Raw genomic sequence first — 22,109 nt, forward strand, 5'->3', positions numbered from 1 at the left:
ACAACTCTTTCTAGAAACTTTACTGTAAAAGAAGGAAGAGAAACAAGGCTGGGCTGCAACTGGAGACAGATTTGGAGTGAAGGCAAATGGCAACCATCAGTGAGTCTGTGTAAAATGTGAAATTCAGTACAAGTTAGTATCGGTCTCAGTCTAGGTGATCCAAAATATGTCTGAGCAAGGACTTAACAAGTGAGTATTTTATTTTACTTTCAAACTGGAGAAAAGAGATTAGATGACTAAGAAGAAAAGAAGGAATGAGGGAAAGGCAACTCAAGAATGTATTATCGGCTGAATGCCACCAGGAAATCAAGGCCCAATTATGCTAGAGCCCATCTAAGCTGTCATTTAGAATACATTAAGAGTTGTTCACCCAGGGAGTGGAAGAGTTCGCCACTAGAAGAGTTGCCCTATGGGGTCCTAACTCCCTTGTACCTCCCAATCTGCCCCATGCCTCAAAATAGTTGAGCAGATTCCCATAAGGGTCCCACTCAGAGGTGGTAGAGGAGCCGAGGATACAGAATGAGAGATACTCAGCATAACTGAGGGCCAGTGTCTGCTAAGTTAAATCTGTATGTACATGGTTGCTATGGTAACCACTAGAGTAAAAGATGGAGCAAGAGGATATGAAGCAGGGCTCAGCGGTGTCTGATATAATATCTACCTTGATATTCACACACTCCACAGCCTTTCCAGTCTGGAAAGATGAAATGGCTTGCGTCTAGCTCATGCCAGAGCTGGCATGTACATTCTCCTGATCCCTGGCCTCCAGACCTCCTTGCCTCTGTTTAAGATTAATTACCCCAAGTATCCGTGATACCTGACAAGTAAATTCACTGCATAAGCGTTTTAATACATTCTTCGTGACAGAAGCAAGAAATGTTTTAGAACCAACAACCAATTAACCTAGTATTTTATGAGCACATACTGTATTCCCAATCTGCACCAGTAGTATAGATTGTCAAAGAATATTAAGTATGGTCCTTGCTTTGATGTCTCATTAAAAGAATACTGCATAGACCCATGGGAAGAGATCTAAAAATAGTAGAAGGCTGGATATGATTATATAACAAATGTAGAATAAGCCTGTGTCAAGCTAGCAGATATTTAGTTATGGCAATGTTTCTGTTGGAACTTCTCTGAGTAGAAACTCAGAGGTGGTGGAGAGCAATCATGGAAGTTATTTGTTTTGGTTAGAAACTTCAAACTCCAAATGTTAACAGAAGCTATCTCTGGGTAGTGAAACTAGAAGTGATTTTTACTGTCTGCTGTAGATGTTTCCATATTTTCCATAAGTTTCACAATACATATGTATTCCTTTTATATTCAAAGAATATACTTTTTAAAATAACCAAAGGATGTTGAGCCACTAGAACGCTCATACATTGCTAGTGAGAGTGCAAAATGGTAGAACCACTTTGGAAAACAGTTGGGCAGTTTCCAATAAAGTTAAACATACACTTACCATCGACCTAGTAATCCCACTCATACGTAGTTACCCAAGAAAAGTAGAAATGTTCCCTCTCTCCCTCCCTCCCTCCCTCCCTGTCAGTCTCAGTCTCTGTCTCTGTCTCTCTGTCTCTCTCTCTCTTTCTCACACACACACACACACACACACACACTCACACACACACACTATACACAAATGTTTAAAGCAGCTTTTTTATAATCACAAAAACTGGAAACAACCTACATGTCCTTCAACCTACGAATGAATAAACAAACTGTGGTATATCCTTACAATGGAAGACTAATCTGCAATAAAAAACAGCGAACTACTGGGACTTCCTTGGTGGTCCACCAAGTAAGACTCCATCTCCCAATGCAGGGGGCCCAGGTTCGAACCCTGGTCAGGGTACTATATCCCACATGCATGCCGCAACTAAGACCCAGAGCAGCCAATATAAATTAAATAAATATTAAAAAAAACAAACAGTGGACTACTGATACATACAATAACATGGAAGAATCTCAAATGCATTATACTGTATGAAAGAAGTTCCATAACATATGATTGCACTGATATGACATTTTGGAAAAGGCAAAATTATAGAAATAGAAACTGATCAGTGGTTGGTAGGAATAGGAAGTAGAAGGAGAGGTAACTACAAAGGGCAACACAACATAACTTGGAGGGTTCTGGAACTTGGCTGTATCTTGAGTGTGCCAGTATTTAAATAGCTGTACATGCTTGTGTTCACTCAGGTCTCTACACAAAACAATTTATTTTTCACTGTGAAAATTTTTTAAGTAAATAACACAACAAATTCCTAACAAAAGCACGTTAACAGCTCTTTCCCACAAATAAACAATGGGAGACGATCTCAAGGGCTACTGAAATAATCAAAGGAAGAACTGACCAAAATGGGTTCTGTGTGGATCACTTGGGAACCAAGAAGGAGCAAAACATCTGAGAACCATTACAGGTTCTCAGGGACCTGTAGGGAGAATGCATTGGCTTTCTGAAGACAGAAGCAGAGAACAACACACTAAAGTCTCCTCTAGAATCATAAACCCAAAAGACACACGATCTTTCACAATGATGAGTGCACCAGTGAAGGTTCGTTAGATTGCAGGCAACTAAGACCAACTTTGTCTTAGGTAAGGCACACAGAGAAAAGGGAAATGGGAGTGGGAAGGAACTGTAAGGATTCTGAGTAACCTACAGGAGCCTGGGAAATACTGAAGAACAGTGTGTCAGACAACTGTCATGGGTCAACTTGAAAATCTTTTTCACCACTGCTATGGAAGCCAGTTCCACCCAAATTTCAACCAGCTTAATGCAGCTTAATTTCAACTGTAGAGCAGCTACTCTGGCCTTGTGTACCTCTCATTTCTAGTCCTGGGGCTTCTTCTACACCACTGTAAGTGATGCCCAGTAGGAACTTGCTGGGTACCCACAAGTGTGCACGTCAGAGTGGACTTAACACCATGGGGATACCTTCCACCAACAGGAAATACTAGTCTGTGGATAAATGCCTCCCCTTTTCCCCCATTCAGAGCAATAGTTCTGATACCCACTTTGAAAATCTCCTAAGTCAAGTCCTTGGCATTAAAGACCAGTCACTAGTAGTGGTCGACAACTCAATACAGTACAATAACTCATTCTTGTACTGATTCCCTTTCTTCCATCTCTGTTTCATTCCACCTGTCCCAAACTCTGATCACATATTATCAAATATACTAAATGCAAGCCAGCTTTTATCTCAGGCTCCGCTTCCTGGGGAACCCAGGCCAAGACACACAGGCCTTGGAAATGATCCAATATAGCTCTGGAAATCTCAGCTGTAGAAATATGTGGACTTTCACTTAACAGTGATGGTATCAGTGGACTCATCTGTAACCAACCTTCAACTGTTTCCCAGGAGAGGGTCTGATGAGCCCAGCTTAGGTCACATACATACTCTGAGGTCAAAGGATATGGAACTCATGCCCTAATCTCAACAGAATCACTTGGAGAAGAGGCAGTTCTTCAAAGAGTATGTGGAAATTGGAAACAGGGGATGATTTAGGAAAATTCTGTTTTCTACTTGCAAGCTGCTTTTGGATGTTAATTTATCTTTTTTTAAGATAACATTAACATTAAAAACACCAACATTCGAATTATAGGTGTCCCAGAAGAAGAAAAGAAAAAGAAAGGGACTGAGAAAATATTTGAAGAGATTATAGTTGAAAACTTCCCTAATATGGGAAAGGAAATAGTTAATCAAGTCCAGGAAGCACAGAGAGTCCCATACAGGATAAATCCAAGGAAAAACACGACAAGACACATATTAATCAAACTATCAAAAATTAAATACAAAGAAAACATATTAAAAGCAGCAAGGGAAAAACAACAAATAACACACAAGGGAATCCCCATAAGAACAACAGCTGATCTTTCAGCAGAAACTCAGCAAGCCAGAAAGGAGTGGCAGGACATATTTAAAGAGATGAAGGAGAAAAACCTGCAACCAAGATTACTCTACCCAGCAAGGATCTCTTCAGATTTGACGGAGAAATTAAAACCTTTACAGACAAGCAAAAGCTGAGACAGCTCAGGACCAACAAACCAGCTTTAAAACAAATGCTAAAGGAACTTCTCTAGGCAGGAAACACAAGAGAAGGAAAAGACCTACAATAACAAACCCAAAACAATTAAGAAAATGGGAATAGGAACATACCTATCGATCATTACCTTAAATGTAAATGGATTAAACGCTCCCACCAAAAGACACGACTCACTATATGAATACAAAAACAGGACCCGTATATTTGCTGTGTACAACAGAACCACTTCAGACCTAGGGACACATACAGACTGAAAGTAAGGGGATAGAAAAAGATATTCCATGCAAATGGAAATCAAAAGAAAGCTGGAGTAGCAATTCTCATATCAGACAAAATTGACTTTAAAATAAAGACTATTGACTTCCGGGAAGATGGCGGAAGAGTAAGACGCGGAGATCACCTTCCTCTCCACAGATACACCAGAAATACATCTACGCGTGGAACAACTCCTACGGAGCACCTACTGAACGCTGGCAGAAGACCTCAGACCTCCCAAAAGGCAAGGAACCCCCCACGTACCTGGTTAGGGCAAAAGAAAAAACTAAACAGAGACAAAAGGATAGGGACGGGTCCTGCACCAGCGGGAGAGAGCTGTGAAGGAGGAAAAGTGTCCACACACTAGGAAGCCCCTTCGCGGGTGGAGACTTCGGGAGGCGGAGTGGGGGAGCTTGGGAGCCGCGGAGGAGAGCACAGCAACAGGGGTGCGGAGGGCAAAGCGGACAGATTCCAGCGCAGAGGATCGGGCCGACCGGCACTCACCAGCCGAGAGGCTTGTCTGCTCACCCGCCAGGGCGGGCGGGACTGGGAGCTGAGGCTCCGGCTTTTGTCGGAGCGCTGGGAGAGGACTGAGGTTGGCGGCGTAAACACAGCCTGCGGGGCGTTGGTGCGCCGCGGCTGGCCGGGAGAGAGTCCGGGGAGGGGTCTGGACCTGCCGAAGAGGCAAGAGACTTTTACGTCCCTCTTTGTTTCCTGGTGCACGAGGAGAGAGGATTAAGAACCCTGCTTGAGAGAGCTCCAGGGACGGGCGCGAGCCGCGGCTAAGAGTGCGGAGCCCAGAGACGGACATGGGACGCTAGGGCCACTGCTGCCGCCGCCAGGAGGCCTGTGTGCGAACGCAGGTCACTAGCCACACGCCCTTCCGGGGAGCCTGTGCAGCCCGCCACTGCCAGGGTCCCGGGATCCAGGGACAGCTCCCCCGGGAGAACGCACGGCGCGCCTCAGGCTGCAATGTCACGCCGGCCTCTGCCGCTGCAGGCCCGCCCCGCACTCCGTGACCCTCCCTACCCCCCGGCCTGGGTGAGCCAGAGCCTCCGAATCAGCGGCTCCTTTAACCCCGTCCTGTCTGAGCAAAGAACAGACGCCCTCCGGCGACCTACACGCACAGGCGGGGCCAAATCCAAAGCTGAGCCCCTGGGAACTGTGAGAACAAAGAAGAGAAAGGGAAATCTCTCCCAGCAGCCTCAGAAGCAGCGGATTAAAGCTCCACAATCAACTTGATATACGCTGCATCTGTGGAATACCTGAATAGACAAGGAATCATCCCAAATTAAGGAGCCCTGTGGATGAAAGGCTCTTGGTGCTGCAGCCAGGAGTCAGTGCTGTGCCTCTGAGGTGGGAGAGCCAACTTCAGGACACTGGTCCACAAGAGGCCTCCCAGCGGCACATAATATCAAACAGCAAAAATCTCCGAGAGATCTCCATCTCAAGGCCAGCACCCAGCTTCACTCAACGACCAGCAAGCTACAGTGCTGGACATCCTATGCCAAACAACTAGCAGGACAGGAACACAACCCCACCCATTAGCAGAGAGGCTGCCCAAAATCATAATAAGTCTACAGACACCCCAAAACACACCACCAGACGTGGACCTGCCCACCAGAAAGACAAGATCCAGCCTCATCCACCAGAACACAGGCACTAGTACCCTCCACCAGGAAGCCTACACAACCCACTGAACCAACCTTAGCCACTGGGGACAGACACAAAAAACAACAGGAACTACGAACCTTCAGCCTGCAAAAAAGGAGACCCCAAACACAGTAAGATAAGCAAAATGAAAAGACAGAAAAACACACAGCAGATGAAGGAGCAAGATAAAAACCCACCAGACCTAACAAATGAAGAGGAAATAGGCAGTCTACCTGAAAAAGAATTCAGAATAATGATAGTAAGGTTGATCCAAAATCTTGGAGATAGAATGGACAATAGAATGGACAAATTGCAAGAATCAGTTAACAAGGACCTAGAAGAACTAAAGATGAAACAAGCAACGATGAACAACACAATAAATGAAATTAAAAGTACTCTAGATGGGATCAATAGCAGAATAACTGAGGCAGAAGAACGTATAAGTGACCTGGAAGATAAAATAGTGGAAATAACTACTGCAGAGCAGAATAAAGAAAAAAGAATGAAAAGAACTGAGGACAGTCTCAGAGACCTCTGGGACAACATTAAACGCACCAACATTCGAATTATAGGGGTTCCAGAAGAAGAAGAGAAAAAGAAAGGGCCTGAGAAAATATTTGAAGAGATTATAGTTGAAAACTTCCCTAATATGGGAAAGGAAATAGTTAATCAAGTCCAGGAAGCACAGAGAGTCCCATACAGGATAAATCCAAGGAGAAATACGCCAAGACACATATTAATCAAACTGTCAAAAATTAAATACAAAGAAAACATATTAAAAGCAGCAAGGGAAAAACAACAAATAACACACAAGGGAATCCCCATAAGGTTAACAGCTGATCTTTCAGCAGAAACTCTGCAAGCCAGAAGGGAGTGGCAGGACATATTGAAAGTGTTGAAGGAGAAAAACCTGCAACCAAGATTACTCTACCCAGCAAGGATCTCATTCAGATTTGATGGAGAAATTAAAACCTTTACAGACAAGCAAAAGCTGAGAGACTTCAGCACCACCAAACCAGCTCTACAACAACTGCTAAAGGAACTTCTCTAGGCAAGAAACACAAAAGAAGGAAAGGACCTACAATAACGAACCCAAAACAATTAAGAAAATGGGAATAGGAACACACATATCGATAATTACCTTAAATGTAAATGGACTAAATGCTCCCACCAAAAGACACAGATTGGCTGAATGGATACAAAAACAAGCCCCATATATTTGCTGTCTACAAGAGACCCACTTCAGACCTAGAGACACATACAGACTGAAAGTAAGGGGATGGAAAAAGGTATTTCATGCAAATGGAAACCAAAAGAAAGCTGGAGTAGCAATTCTCATATCAGACAAAATAGACTTTAAAACAAAGACTATTAGAAGAGACAAAGAAGGACACTACATAATGATCAAGGGATCGATCCAAGAGGAAGATATAACAATTGTAAATATTTATGCACCCAACATAGGTGCACCTCAATACATAAGGCAAATACTGACAACCATAAAAGGGGAAATCGACAGTAACACATTCATAGTAGGGGACTTAAACACCCCACTTTCACCAATGGACAGATCATCCAAAATGAAAATAAATAGGGAAACACAAGCTTTAAATGATACATTAAACGAGATGGAGTTAATTGATATTTATAGGACACTCCATCCAAAAACAATAGAATACACATTTTTCTCAAGTGCTCATGGAACATTCTCCAGGATAGATCATATCTTGGGTCACAAATCAAGCCTTGGTAAATTTAAGAAAATTGAAATTGTATCAAGTATCTTTTCTGACCACAACGCCATGAGACTAGATATCAATTACAGGAAAAGATCTGTAAAAAATACAAACACATGGAGGCTAAACAATACACTACTTAATAATGAAGTAATCACTGAAGAAATCAAAGAGGAAATCAAAAAATACCTAGAAACAAATGACAATGGAGACACAACGACCCAAAACCTGTGGGATGCAGCAAAAGCAGTTCTAAGGGGGAAGTTTATAGCAATACAAGCCCACCTTAAGAAGCAGGAAACATCTCGAATAAACAACCTAACCTTGCACCTCAAGCAATTAGAGAAAGAAGAACAAAAAAACCCCAAAGCTAGCAGAAGGAAAGAAATCATAAAAATCAGATCAGAAATAAATGAAAAAGAAATGAAGGAAACAATAGCAAAGATCAATAAAACTAAAAGCTGGTTCTTTGAGAAGATAAACAAAATAGATAAACCACTAGCCAGACTGATCAAGAAAAAAAGGGAGAAGACTCAAATCAATAGAATTAGAAATGAAAAAGGAGAGGTAACAACTGACACTGCAGAAATAAAAGAGATCATGAGAGATTACTACAAGCAACTCTATGCCAATAAAATGGACAATCTGGAAGAAATGGACAAATTCTTAGAAATGCACAACCTGCCAAGACTGAATCAGGAAGAAATAGAAAATATGAACAGACCAATCACAAGCACTGAAATTGAAACGGTGATTAAAAATCTTCCAACAAAGAAAAGCCCAGGACCAGATGGCTTCACAGGCGAATTCTATCAAACATTTAGAGAAGAGCTAACACCTATCCTTCTCAAACTCTTCCAAAATATAGCAGAGGGAGGAACACTCCCAAATTCCTTCTACGAGGCCACCATCACCTTGATACCAAAACCAGACAAGGATGTCACAAAGAACGAAAACTACAGGCCAATATCACTGATGAACATAGATGCAAAAATCCTCAACAAGGGCTTCCCTGGTGGCGCAGTGGTTGAGAGTCCGCCTGCTGATGCAGGGAACACGGGTTCGTGCCCCGGTCCGGGAAGATCCCACATGCCGCGGAGCGGCTGGGCCCGTGAGCCATGGCCGCTGGGCCTGTGTGTCTGGAGCCTGTGCTCCGCAACGGGAGAGACCACAACAGTGAGAGGCCCACGTAGCGCAAAAAAAAAAAAAAAAAAAAAAAAAATCCTCAACAAAATACTAGCAAACAGAATCCAACAGCACATTAAAAGGATCATACACCATGATCAAGTGGGGTTTATTCCAGGAATGCAAGGATTCTTCAATATATGCAAATCAATCGATGTGGTACACCATATTAACAAACCGAAAGAGAAAAACCATATGATCATCTCCATAGATGCAGAAAAAGCTTTCGACAAAATTCAACACCCGTTTATGATAAAAACCCTCCAGAAAGTAGGCATAGAGGGAACTTTCCTCAACATAATAAAGGCCATATATGACAAACCCACAGCCAACATCGTCCTCAATGGGGAAAAACTGAAACCATTTCCACTAAGATCAGGAACAAGACACGGTTGCCCACTCTCACCACTCTTATTCAACATAGTTTTGGAAGTTTTAGCCACAGCAATGAGAGAAGAAAAGGAAATAAAAGGAATCCAAATCGGAAAAGAAGAAGTAAAGCTGTCACTGTTTGCAGATGACATGATACTATACATAGAGAATCCTAAAGATGCTACCAGAAAACTATTAGATCTAATCAATGAATTTGGTAAAGTAGCAGGATACAAAATTAATGCACAGAAATCTCTGGCATTCCTATACACTAATGATGAAAAATCTGAAAGTGAAATTAAGAAAACACTTCCATTTACCACTGCAACAAAAAGAATAAAATATCTAGGAATAAACCTACCTAAGGAGACAAAAGACCTGCATGCAGAAAATTATAAGACACTGATGAACGAAATTAAAGATGATACAAATAGATGGAGAGATATACCATGGTCTTGGACTGGAAGAATCAACATTGTGAAAATGACTATACTACCCAAAGCAATCTACAGATTTAATCAAATCCCTACCAAATTACCACTGGCATTTTTCACAGAACTAGAACAAAAAATTTCACAATTTGTATGGAAACACAAAAGACCCCGAATAGCCAAAGCAATCTTGAGAACGAAAAATGGAGCTGGAGGAATCAGGCTCCTGACTTCAGACTATACTACAAAGCTACAGTAATCAAGACAGTATGGTACTGGCACAAAAACAGAAATATAGATCAATGGAACAGGATAGAAAGGTTAGAGATAAACCCACGCACATACGGTCACCTTATCTTTGATAAAGGAGGCAAGAATATACAGTGGAGAAGAGACAGCCTCTTCAATAAGTGGTGCTGGGAAAACTGGACAGGTACATGTAAAAGTATGAAATTAGAACACTCCCTAACATCATACACAAAAATAAGCTCAAAATGGATTAAAGACCTAAGTGTAAGGCCAGACACTATCAAACTCTTAGAGGAAAACACAGGCAGAACACTCTATGACATAAATCACAGCAAGATCCTTTTGACCCACCTCCTAGAGAAATGGAAATAAAAACAAAAATAAACAAATGGGACCTAATGAAACTTCAAAGTTTTTGCACAGCCAAGGAAACCATAAACAAGACCAAAAGACAACCCTCAGAATGGGAGAAAATATTTGCAAATGAAGCAACTGACAAAGGATTCATCTCCAAAATTTACAAGCAGCTCATGCAGCTCAATATCAAAAAAACAAACAACCCAATCCAAAAATGGGCAGAAGACCTAAATAGACATTTCTCCAAAGAAGATATACAGACTGCCAGCAAACACATGAAAGAATGTTCAACATCATTAATCATTAGAGAAATGCAAATCAAAACTACAATGAGATATCATCTCACACCCAGTCAGAATGGCCATCATCAAAAAATCTAGAAACAATAAATGCTGGAGAGGGTGTGGAGAAACGGGAACACTCTTGCACTGCTGGTGGGAATGTGAATTGGTTCAGCCACTATAGAGAACAGTATGGAGGTTCCTTAAAAAACTACAAATAGAACTACCATATGACCCAGCAATCCCACTACTGGGCATATACCCTGAGAAAACCATAATTCAAAAAGCGTCATGTACCAAAATGTTCATTGCACCTCTATTTACAATAGCCAGGACATGGAAGCAACCTAAGTGTCCATCAACAGATGAATGGATAAAGAAGATGTGGCACATGTACAATGGAATATTACTCAGCCATAAAAAGAAACGAAATTGAGTTATCTGTAGTGAGGTGGATGGACCTCGAGTCTGTCGTACAGAGTAAAGTAAGTCAGAAAGGAAAACAAATACCGTATGCTAACACATAAATATGGAATCTAAGAAAAAAAAAAGGTCATGAAGAACCTAGGGGCAAGACTGGAATAAACACAGAGACCTACTAGAGAACAGACTTGAGGATATGGGGAGGGGGAAGGGTAAGCTGTGACAAAGTGAGAGAGTGGCATGGACATATATACACTATCAAACGTAAAATAGATAGCTAGTGGGAAGCAGCCGTATAGCACAGGGAGATCATCTTTGTGACCACCTAGAGGGGTGGGACAGGGAGGGTGGGAGGGAGGGAGACACAAGAGGGAAGAGATATGGGAACATATGTATATGTATAGCTGATTCACTTTGTTATAAAGCGGAAACTAACACACCATTGTAAAGCAATTATACTCCAATAAAGATGTTAATAAAAAAAAAAAAGGTATGCCTTGTGGTATACTAGCAGATCTTTGTGCCTGAAGTGTAAGTTTCCTTTCTCTAAGGTATCAGTAGCTTCCTATATCCTGGTTAGAGTCTTAAAATAGAAAACATTAGCATGATTCAGGTGTATTATGGGATTTTCTGGTAGGTTTTTCTGAAAGCTCAAAATTGATATTTTGAATTTGGAAAGCTTAGACTCTAGCAATTGTTAAAATAACCAGTTTCATTTTTCACTCACTCTCAGTTTGTCTCTTTCTAGGTTAATATCCAACACAGGTATTAAGCACTTGCCAGCTGTTCACAAGATTCAATCTCTCCAAAAGGTGTTACTGTAAGTTTGAAGAGTGGTTACCAACTCTTTACTCGATAGCTGTCCTGCCCAACAGCCTCTGGGCCTGTAATATGCACTGTGTAGTCTACATCTTCCAAAGATGTTGCTCTGGGTGAGCAGAGGTAGGAAGGCAAACAGCAAGTGTCCTCGGTTTTACCTTAAGACCAGCTAATCTCAGTTTGGAGAAAGTCAGCAGGCTCCTCAGTAAGACAGTTGTCAACAGAGCCAGCTTGTAGCAAATCAGGACGTCTCCCCTTTCTTCACTATTTAGTACCTTACCCACCTCCCTCCTGTAACCCCCTTTGTCTTCCACCATCGTCTCCTCTTCCCTCCAGAATTCCCATGCTGCCCTAAGCATAAAGAAACCACCTGACAAACTCACAGTGAAGTGTTAATGATGATGTATTTTGAAAGAGCAAGAGAAAAGGCAACGTATAATAGCAAGTTTATTTTCAATAGTGAAATTGTAAGAATCTGGACAGACCCAAAAGGAAGAGGTAGGGAAGAGATGCAATGAGCTAAGGAAGGAAGGAGAGAGGGAGGGAGAGGGAAAACTAGAAAATATCCCCCATTTCTCAAATTGTTCCAAGCAATTTACTCCTTTTACATTTACATGTTAGATCAGACCCAACAGGGAAGCTTCAGAGGATGAGGGGTACAAACAGAAAACCGAGACTTTCTTCATCCTTTCAGTCAGGAGGAGAAAAACCAATGATAAAAATTTCTGTGACCCAAGGAGAACAGAGGAAGGAAACTAGCTTTGAGAAGGGGATTGAGATGGAGGAAGATGAAGGCCCAAGTAAGGTGGATGGAGAAGTTTGGTCTGGAGATGAAAGGTCAGCTTAAGTGACTCTGTCCTATTGATCAGGTACCAACTGTGGAGGCAAGGGTAACAAATGAGTCTGTTAGAACCTCAGCACAGTTGAATTAGCTAAGAAGACTTTCAGAGAGGGAAGAGGCTGCATGTCTGCAATTCCACTGTTAAGAAGAACTGATATACTAAAGGTAAATGAGATGCCATTCACTTCCCAAACATTGAGCTCATCAACCTTCAGAACAACAGCTATTCCAACATTACCTCAGCTAAAGACTACACCATGCCAAGTAGACTGCTTGTGGGGAGGTGACATGGAGTGGAGCTGACATAAATACCTAATTTGTCTGTACTTTCTTCTAGAGACATTCAAGATAATATAAATATCCACACAGTTGAAAGAAATTCTTTCGTGGGGCTAAGTTTTGAAAGTATGATTCTGTAAGTAAAGGAAAAAACTCCAGTGGAGGAACATTTGGTTTTTCCTGTAATGATTTCTTTCTCATAATGGTATGCTCCTTTTATTGTTTGGGTAACTTTGGCATTTCACCTTTCCAGTTTCTCTCTGGTTCTGTGTTCTTCTCTCATTTCCCATCTTTACATTTCCAAATCACAACATGGAGACATGTTAATAATGTATGATTCTGTGGTGCAATTCACGTATTTAAAATTGCTCTTTGAATGATGGTCTCCTGTGATGCAACATCTGTTCTGAGGGCCAGAACAACTCACGCATCAATAAAGCTAGTTACTGCCTGGCAAGGCTTCTGTTGCCCAAAGAAAAAGACCAAGAAGCAGTCTGAATCAAGAAGACATGGATATTCCCTCATAACCATGCCAAGCAGCTTCTGTTCAGCCCCACGCTGAGCATATAAGATGACTTCTCATTTTCTTGAAACAATCACGTTTTTTAATGAGCTTGAGTTAATCTCTCTGACTTTTGGGAAAGTTTTTAAGTGCACTCTGCATTATTAACGGACTACCTTCTAATTGTTTGTGCCAGTAGCCTGCGTGGCAGTTTACGCACTTCCCGAGATGGCCAAGAAACAGGGCACTAGGGGGTACCCAAGTGTTTGTGGGATCCATGGAAGTTAGATGCATAGAATGACATTTGGGGAACTGGTAATTGCAATTACATCTGTAAGAAAAGTATTTTCTCTTTACATTTCACCAATGTTGTGTTTTTTTAAAAAATATACATGTGTTTCAATATGCTGATATGTACAAAAGGTAAGTTCTAGTCCAGAAAGAATTTTAGTCCTTCTCAAAGCAATAATATGATTTAGAGACCCATCTATATAAAAAAACAAAAAAAAGGAGCAAGGTGGTGGGAGGGGCCAGAGAGAAACTGTAGGCAGAGATGAGAACATACTGAAGAATAAAGCTAAGCACAGTATTTGATGTAAATTTATTACAGAGAACAACAGAAAAGGTTTGAAAGAGATTAGCAGAGAAATAGGATGTATGAAGGAAAAAATAAAATCAAAGGCCTGTACTCAGAGTACATAGTAATGGGACAAAATTGTAGGTAATACCTAATCCTTTCACTTAATATGCTCATGATATTTGGAATCTCTGTGTGTGTGTGTGTTGGAAAGAGTTGATGGGGTGTGAGAAGTATGAGAGAAAGGGAAAGCAAAGGAAAGCACATGAAATATGTGCAAAATAAAAGCAACTGTTCTAAGCATAAAGAAGGTATAATGTGATTTGACGCGAGGCTTGAAGGAAGAATTAAATGAGGGAAGGAAGGTGGCTGAGAAAGGATGTTGGGTCGAAGATGGCCATTAAAAAACGAGTGGGATTTAGCCACAGCATTGGCAAAGGACGAGCAGAGGAAACAGAATCTTCAAGGCCAAGGAGGTTAAAAAAAAAAAAAAAAAAAACACTAAAAAGGAACTTTTGGAAAATAGTGAGTACCTGCGTAATACCGGCCTGGTGTGTTGCAGTAAAAGGACTCCTTGGCTACGTAATGGAGGGAGGAGATTAGTGATAAATGTAATCAGTTGTACCTGGACGCTTGTGCTTCTTTAAATGTTGCTCTAGGGACTTCCCTGGTGGTGCAGTGGTTAAGAATCCACCTGCCAATGCAGGTTCAAGCCCTGGTCCGGGAAGATCCCACATGCCATGGAGCAACTAAGCCCGTGCACCACAACTACTGAGCCTGTGCTCTAGAGCCCGCAAGCCACAACTACTGAGCTCACATGCCACAACTACTGAAGCCTGCGTGCCTAGAGCCCGTGCTCCACTACAAGAGAAGCCACCGCAATGAGAAGCCCACACACCACAACAAAGAGTAGCCCCCGCTCGCCGCAACTAGAGAAAAGCCCCCACACAGCAACGAAGACCCAACACAGCCATAAATAAATAAATTTATATTAAAAAAAGAAAGTTGCTCTAAACATATGTGTCATTTTTAAATATAGTGATTCAAAATTAGTTCATGTGGCAAGTTTATTAATACAGTTTTTTTTCGGCTGTGGCACGCGGCTTGTGAGATCTTAGTTCCCTGAGCTGGGATTGAACCCAGGCCACAGCAGTGAAAGCACAGAGTCCTAACACTAGACCACCAGGGAACTCCCAGAGTATTTTTATAGAAAATATATAAGTGGTAACCTGAAATTAATACAATGTTAGATGTCCATTATCTCAATTTTTTTAAAAAGTCCGTTTGTATTAATAATGTTCTCACAGTTTTGCATACTGACACACATCCTTTTTGTCCAGAACATAAGACAGAAGGCAACCTGCCCTGATCTACCTAGTCTTAACTTTTCCCAAGTGGAGGAAAAGAATTTCAGGAAATAAGAACTTTGGAGAGTGTCCTGCAAGCCCAAAACTACAAAAGAAGCATAGAGATCATAGCCACTCTTCACTGATTCCTGTCCACGGACACTGTGTGGTTCCCCAGAGCTGAGAGCATACTCTCCTAGCGAGGACAGCTTTCTTAAGAGTCAGCATTTCTCAGACATGTCTCTAAAGGATAAATTCACATTTGTGAGAAATGCGTCTTTTTTTTTTTTTTTAACCTCAGATGGCCCTTAATCCATAGATAACAGAATCAGAAGATCCACACTCACCACAATTTAAGTCTCCAGTTGTGCTTAGTCCAGGCGCTATGTCTGGATGCAGGGGCACTTTCTCCTCCTGGGGACATCCACGGGTCCTCAGGGAAAAAAAAAAAAAGCCTGGGGCTTCCCTGGTGGCGCAGTGGTTGAGAGTCCGCCTGCCGATGCAGGGGACACGGGTTCGTGCCCCGGTCCGGGAAGATCCCACATGCCACGGAGCAGCTGGGCCCGTGAGCCATGGCCACTGAGCCTGCGTGTCCGGAGCCTGTGCTCCGCAACGGGAGAGGCCACAGCAGTGAGAGGCCCACGTACCGCAAAAAAAAAAAGCCTGGCAAAATGGCTCTGATGACTGGAAAAGCTTTCTATACATTGGCATCTTTCAAAATCGTGAAGCCCTGTTCTATATATATAAATATATATTGTTTTCAAAACAGCCCAACAATGAAGGATTATCACACCTGGCTAGCAGCCACCCCTACTCTGCCCTGCAACCAGAAATTGTGAACAGGGAAATACCTAGCTATGGCCGACCAGCAGAATGGGCTAATTCAGAAGAGATGAAATGAGGTTACATGTGTGCCATCTCCCAGCACAGCCCGGCCACAGGAACTGCTCACTTCCTGTGCGTTTCCTCCCTTCCTCAGCTGGCTTCCATCTCACTTGCCTGCCCCTCAAGGAGATTTCATGGACCAGGTCCCCCAGCACCTTCATTCTTTAGGATGAGGGCAGACTCTGCTTCTGGAGCCTCCAGAGCCTGCACTGAGCGAACACACCAGGGAAGGGACAGAACAAAACGACTAAGGAAAGCATGATTCAGTTACTCCTTAGCTGACGCTCTGCCCTGTTTGTCGTCACCATCATCATGAGGTTGGTTTTAAAACCAGCACTACCTCTCTTGAGAAACTAGGCATATAGGTGATAAATATCAGCTTCTCTGGTAGTAGTTTGAGAGTCTTACAGCCTAATGTAAACCCAGGGCAAGAATTCTGTACACAGTATGTTTTTTGTGTGCTGATCTGTTGACATCAAAAACTGCCACCCGCTCCCCATGTGATGGCATCTATTAAGAAAATCCATAAAGACAAAGGGCTACTTTAAATACAATAATTCTTTTAAATTAGTCTGCATTTTATTTAATCATAGCAACATCTATTTGCATGACATATACATGCAGAAAGTGTTAATTATCTAGTCTATAGAAAAAACGTTAGTAGAGCTCATATGGATTTGCACACTGCTTTTGTTGGGTTAAGGGTCAGCCAACTACACCCAATGGGGCACATCTGGTCCCTGATCTAGGACTAGCTTTTATAAGTGAAGATTTTGATGGTAGGGAACACAAACACTAAACCTAAATGAAGCAAAATGTTACCCCCAACAAAAAAAATTCATTCTTTTCAATAGTAGACCTATACTACAAAAAAAAATTGTGCTCAATTATTACTATTATACTTTAAGTTTGGTCAATAAAAATTTCGTGGCAATTGTTTTATAAGTACCTATATAAAGTACCTATGTAACAATAATATTCTCATTTTGCTTTTTAACCCCACAAAACCTAAAATTTACTATTGGGCCTCCTATAGAAAGTTTGCTGACCCCTTTGTTTGATCCAAAACCCCCAGGATCCACCTCCCATAGGTTAGCGGCAGCTGCTCCAGCGACTGTCACCCCCCAGGGAATACGCTGACAAATCAGTCAGGAGGCTGGATGTGCTGGGGACACTTGGGTAGGCGTGGGGCAGGCAGGACTTGGGATGCACAGACACTTCTTGGCCATCGGAAGCCACCAATTGGTTGCTAATGTTTTGAAAGACTTGCATTACTCCTGTGTGGATTTTCAGCTAACTGGCTTTCAGGAGGAAGAAAAACACACGCAGTTGTCCTCCTGTGATTTTAAGCGTGTTGAGCTACCCACTGCAGCACCGGAAACCATCGATGTCCTGAACACACGGAAACTTCTCTGGGTCAGCTTTTGGAACAGTGTTATTTGCACACCTACTGAGCCTGACAAGGGAAAGGACCTGACAGCAAATCAAGAGCAACGGATCAGAGGCTCTTCAGGCTAAGCTCTCCCGACCTTGGATTTCTGCTTTTGTTTTCAGATCCATCTAGGGGCACAGCAATGCAGAGCTGTCAGCCCAAGGTGTCCTTGGGCTCCCCTGTCCAGGCAAACCTGCTCACTGACCTTCTTGGCACAATCAGGATGACTGTTCCACATCCAGCCCCCCCTCCCCCAGAGCCACCCCCCCGCGCCCACTCACACAACCTCACCCCGCCACGACCCACAGTCTCTATCACTGATTTCTCTTCCTTTCTGGCTTAACCCAGAGCCACCTCCACAAACCACCAATAACCAAGTCCCTGTAGGTCACGGGAGATGTGCAGGTTGTCTGACAGCTTAATTAGATCACTTTTTGATGACAGCCAGGCCTGCTGCTGTGAATGAGCCTGAGTGAGAGGCTTAAGGCCATACAGAAAGGTGACAACTCCGTCTTATAAACACTTGTTCAATAACTGTATGATTTCTGTCCTTCAGGACAGGACAGATCTTTGTCTGCTCTCTCCATGGCATTGTCTCTGCACACAACTGATATGTGCAAAGACCTTCTGGGATCCAGGCTGCTATGCCTAAGTGTGCCTTCTCAAAATTAAATTTCATTTATTTCTCTGAATAATACATGCACATAATGCAAACTTCCAATGTCACAAAAGGTTATACAGTGATAAATCAGTCTCCCTTCCACCCCAACCCCAAGCTTTAAGGGTGGTATTTTATTTATGCCACTGACCTGTGCTGTCTGACCCTGCCCCAGTGCTTCCAATTATGAAACCCATGTATTGTTTGCATCCGACAGTATTGGTTTTTTAATGGGTCTTTTATTTCAGATGGCTGAGTAAGAATGGGATTCAAGAAATACACAACTGTGCATTCAACGGAACCCAACTAGATGAGCTGTAAGTAGCCCTGACTATTCTTCCAGGTCATTTAGAGGGAAATGGCTCTTACAACAGTAATGTTTACATGGTTCTGTGTTTCCCTTCTTCTTTCCTCAACTCCATCCCCAGGAATCTAAGTGATAACAATAATTTGGAAGAATTGCCTAATGATGTTTTCCAGGGAGCCTCTGGACCAGTCATTCTGTGAGTAGCTTCCCCCACTTCCGTGTGCAAGAGATCAGCATCTTACGTTTTAGAAGTCAACTTTCTCCAATTCAGGGAAGCTTATGACGCAGGGCTGGCAATTAAGATCAAGTTTTATTTGTGTCATCTGCAAAGATTTATAGGACAATTTAGGGCTGATCCACATTCTAAATTTCAGTAAAGTAGCAAGAGTAACAACAACAACTAACATTTAATGAGCACTTACCAAGTCCCAGCCAGTGTTTTAAAAAGTTAAGATGAATTTTCTAATTTAATCCTTACAATAACCTCTGTGGTAGGAGCTATTAGTCCCATTTTAGAGAAGAAAAAACGGGCTTCCCTGGAGGGGTCAATTCATCCAAGGTCACAGAAATTTTAGAGCACAGATTCCACACCAAACTGGTCTAACTCATAGTACACTCTTAACCACTCTGCTATCCATCTCTTCCCTGAAAGGGAAAGCACAGTTCTCCTTCCTCACTCTCAATGTCCAGGAGCTTCCCTCAAACCAGTGAGATATACACACACATTTATGTCTGGATCCTCTTTGTCTCGATTCCAGATCTCTTGGGATGTATCCAGTGCCTCTCAGCCCTGCATCAGCACCTCTTCTCCTATTATTGCTTCCTCGTGTCCATTTCTCCCCCCAAGAGTGACTTTCCCCTATTCTCTTCTCATCAGTCCCTGCCCTTCCACAAGGGTCACCCACCTCTTCCCTGACAATCTCAGCCAACAGTGAATGCCTCCTCCTGTGATTCACACAGTCTTCATGGCTGCAGGGGCCCAAATCTGCAAGAGCTTTTTAAAAATGTGTTTTCCTAGGCTCCAAGCAAGACCCACTACTACATCTATTGACAAATGTACTACTGTAGGAATAAGAAAGGAATCTGGAAGGAAGGAGTCAGATCCAAGAAGAAATAGTGAGCAAAGAAATAGATAAACATGTGACTAGATGTAAAGGTTTGCTAGATGATCCTCCTATAGCCTGCCTAAGGCCAGTTGGGGCATTTGGGAGCCACTAGCCAGCACCTCTTACTTGGCAGTCAGTATATATATTATCTACCTATCTACATACCATCTATCAACATCACTTCATTTTCACCAAAGAGTTTATCCAGTTGACCCTTGAACAACACAGGTTTGAACTGAGTCCACTTACACGTGGATTTTTTTCAATAAATATGTACTATCTGTGGTTGGTTGAATCCTCGATGTGGAATCATGGATAAGGAGGACAGGGCTATGAAACTTGGGCATCCGTGGATTCTGGTAACTGCGGTGGGTCCTGGAACCAATCCCCAACAGACACCAAGGGGCGACTGTATTCTCCTTCAGGCTGGAACCCAGGCATCTCTGGAACGAGATCCTGTATGGTAGAGCAGAAACTCCGTAAATGGTCATTACTGATGATAAAGGATATGTGTGACCTTATATGGGACTCCGTCTCTTTGAAGAAGTCCAAAGATTATTCCAGAATGCCTGGTTTCAGACAGGCAATATGTACAAACGAAGGGAGTATCCACACGATTAAAGCACAGATGCCAGAGCAGACTACCTAGGTTTAAAACCAGTTCTTTCACCTCTCTAAACCTCGGTTTCCTCACCTAAAAAAGGGCAGAAACAAACAAAAAAAAAAATGGCAGAAACAATAATACCTATTTCCTAATACTGTTTGAAGCTTAATAATATTATATATGTATGTGTATATATATATTTATATTTTTATATTCACTCACTGATTCACTCAGATAGATCTTAAGCACCAGCTGTGTGCTATGCACTGTATACAGTGCAAGGAACAAAAGTTTTTCCACACAGAAAGCTTGCATTCTTATAAGGGGGAGTCAGACAATAGAACTAAATATGCAACTTAATAATAGCAGGTCACGACGTGCCCTATGAGGCACCAAGCAGGACACGGGTGTAACAAACGGGAAGCGCCGGGCATAGAGTCCCTGCGTTCCAATGTACAGAGTCTTCAGAACTTGTAACGCTTAGTCAATGTTTCTTATTCTTAGAGTACCTGGGAGACAGACAGACTTAGAGAAAGTGCTTTCGATGCCTTTGACCAGCAGAATAGCAGTGTGTCAATTTCACTTAGCTAACAGTCCTGAGGGTTTTGAATGTGCCTAAACAGGCCCCTCTATCTGTTACGTAAGAACATACCTGTGATGGGGTAGGTTTTCATATGTGACCTGTACCAGGTACACTATAAAATCACAGCACCTTAACCACTGTCTGCTACTGAGAACACTCAAGTTGGACAGGATCCCCAACTAGCTCATTACCCAGCTGAGGAAACCAGAGACAGAAATGCGAAGTGACCTGCTATCGATCACACCGCCGCCGTTAAGTGGCAGAGCTTAAACCAGTAACTAGGTGTCTTGCCTTACACCCCATGTAGTCCCAACATACCATGTCACCAAAAGTACATAAACGTGTCCAATCAGACGTCTAAAAGGGCCCCTAAAATTAACTGTGAACTAAAATAGGGGGAAGATAACTACAAACACCAGACCCCTGAGCCCAAGAACACCAGTAAGTGACACACACACACACAGCATAGAAGAACGCCCCCTGCAGTTGACAAGCAGGTCCCAGGCTGAGGCACGGTGCAGTGTGTCTGATCAGTGTTCAGTGGAAAACACAAACATGAATCCACAGCCAGCCCTGCCACAAATGCCGGCAGGAAGGGATGCCATCATCACCAGCAGTTCTGCAGGGTCCTCGAGTTACAGGCCCACTTTCCACCCTTTTACCACAGAAACAGTGAATAAAATTGATAGAAAATCCAAAGGAATTACGAAGCACTTGCCATGACTTAACAAGGTAGAGAGTGATAATATATTCCTACATCTTTTCATTTCAATGCATGAGGATATACGTGCAATGTCCTGGCCGAAAGCCCAGCCTGTAACTGCTGGTCTCCTTCTCCTCCCCTTAGGGGCAAGAGGGTTGATCAGCTTAACAACAAGCCTCCTTTTCTGGGGCTTTCACGTTAGTCCGCAGATGTCTTACCAGCCTCTCTGGCTGCTAACCTGGGACTCTAGGGCCTATCCCATCCCCTACTTCTGCAACCTGATGCGCCAACCCCCGCGAAACCCTGGCCTGAGAGCTGCTTGTTTAGTGTGTGCAGAGGACCAGCCCACGCTGGTGCTGTGGGTTCATGGGTTGGAGAAGGAGTGTGTGCAGACCACTCAGCCCACAGTAGATGCGGCTCAGGTTAGGGCTGTGACCGTGGCTCGGGTCAGATTCCCCTCCCAGAAAATCAGACTGTG

General features: G+C 42.7%; 1 protein-coding gene across 2 annotated transcripts in view; it reads left to right on the plus strand.

The window, feature by feature from the left end:
• FSHR (follicle stimulating hormone receptor) overlaps window positions 1-22,109 on the plus strand; it is a 166,767-nt gene that overhangs the window by 130,128 nt on the left and 14,530 nt on the right. Inside the window, exons 5-8 of one of the 2 annotated variants that reach the window (XM_004264960.1) lie at window positions 11,738-11,809; window positions 12,987-13,064; window positions 18,577-18,645; window positions 18,757-18,831. In XM_004264960.1, coding sequence (XP_004265008.1) covers window positions 11,738-11,809; window positions 12,987-13,064; window positions 18,577-18,645; window positions 18,757-18,831 — 294 coding nt within the window. The remainder of the gene's footprint in view (window positions 1-11,737; window positions 11,810-12,986; window positions 13,065-18,576; window positions 18,646-18,756; window positions 18,832-22,109) is intronic. The other variant, XM_004264961.2, reaches the window with a different exon arrangement.

This window comes from Orcinus orca, chromosome 13 (assembly GCF_937001465.1).
Source record: "Orcinus orca chromosome 13, mOrcOrc1.1, whole genome shotgun sequence".
NCBI classification, from domain to species: domain Eukaryota; kingdom Metazoa; phylum Chordata; class Mammalia; order Artiodactyla; family Delphinidae; genus Orcinus; species Orcinus orca.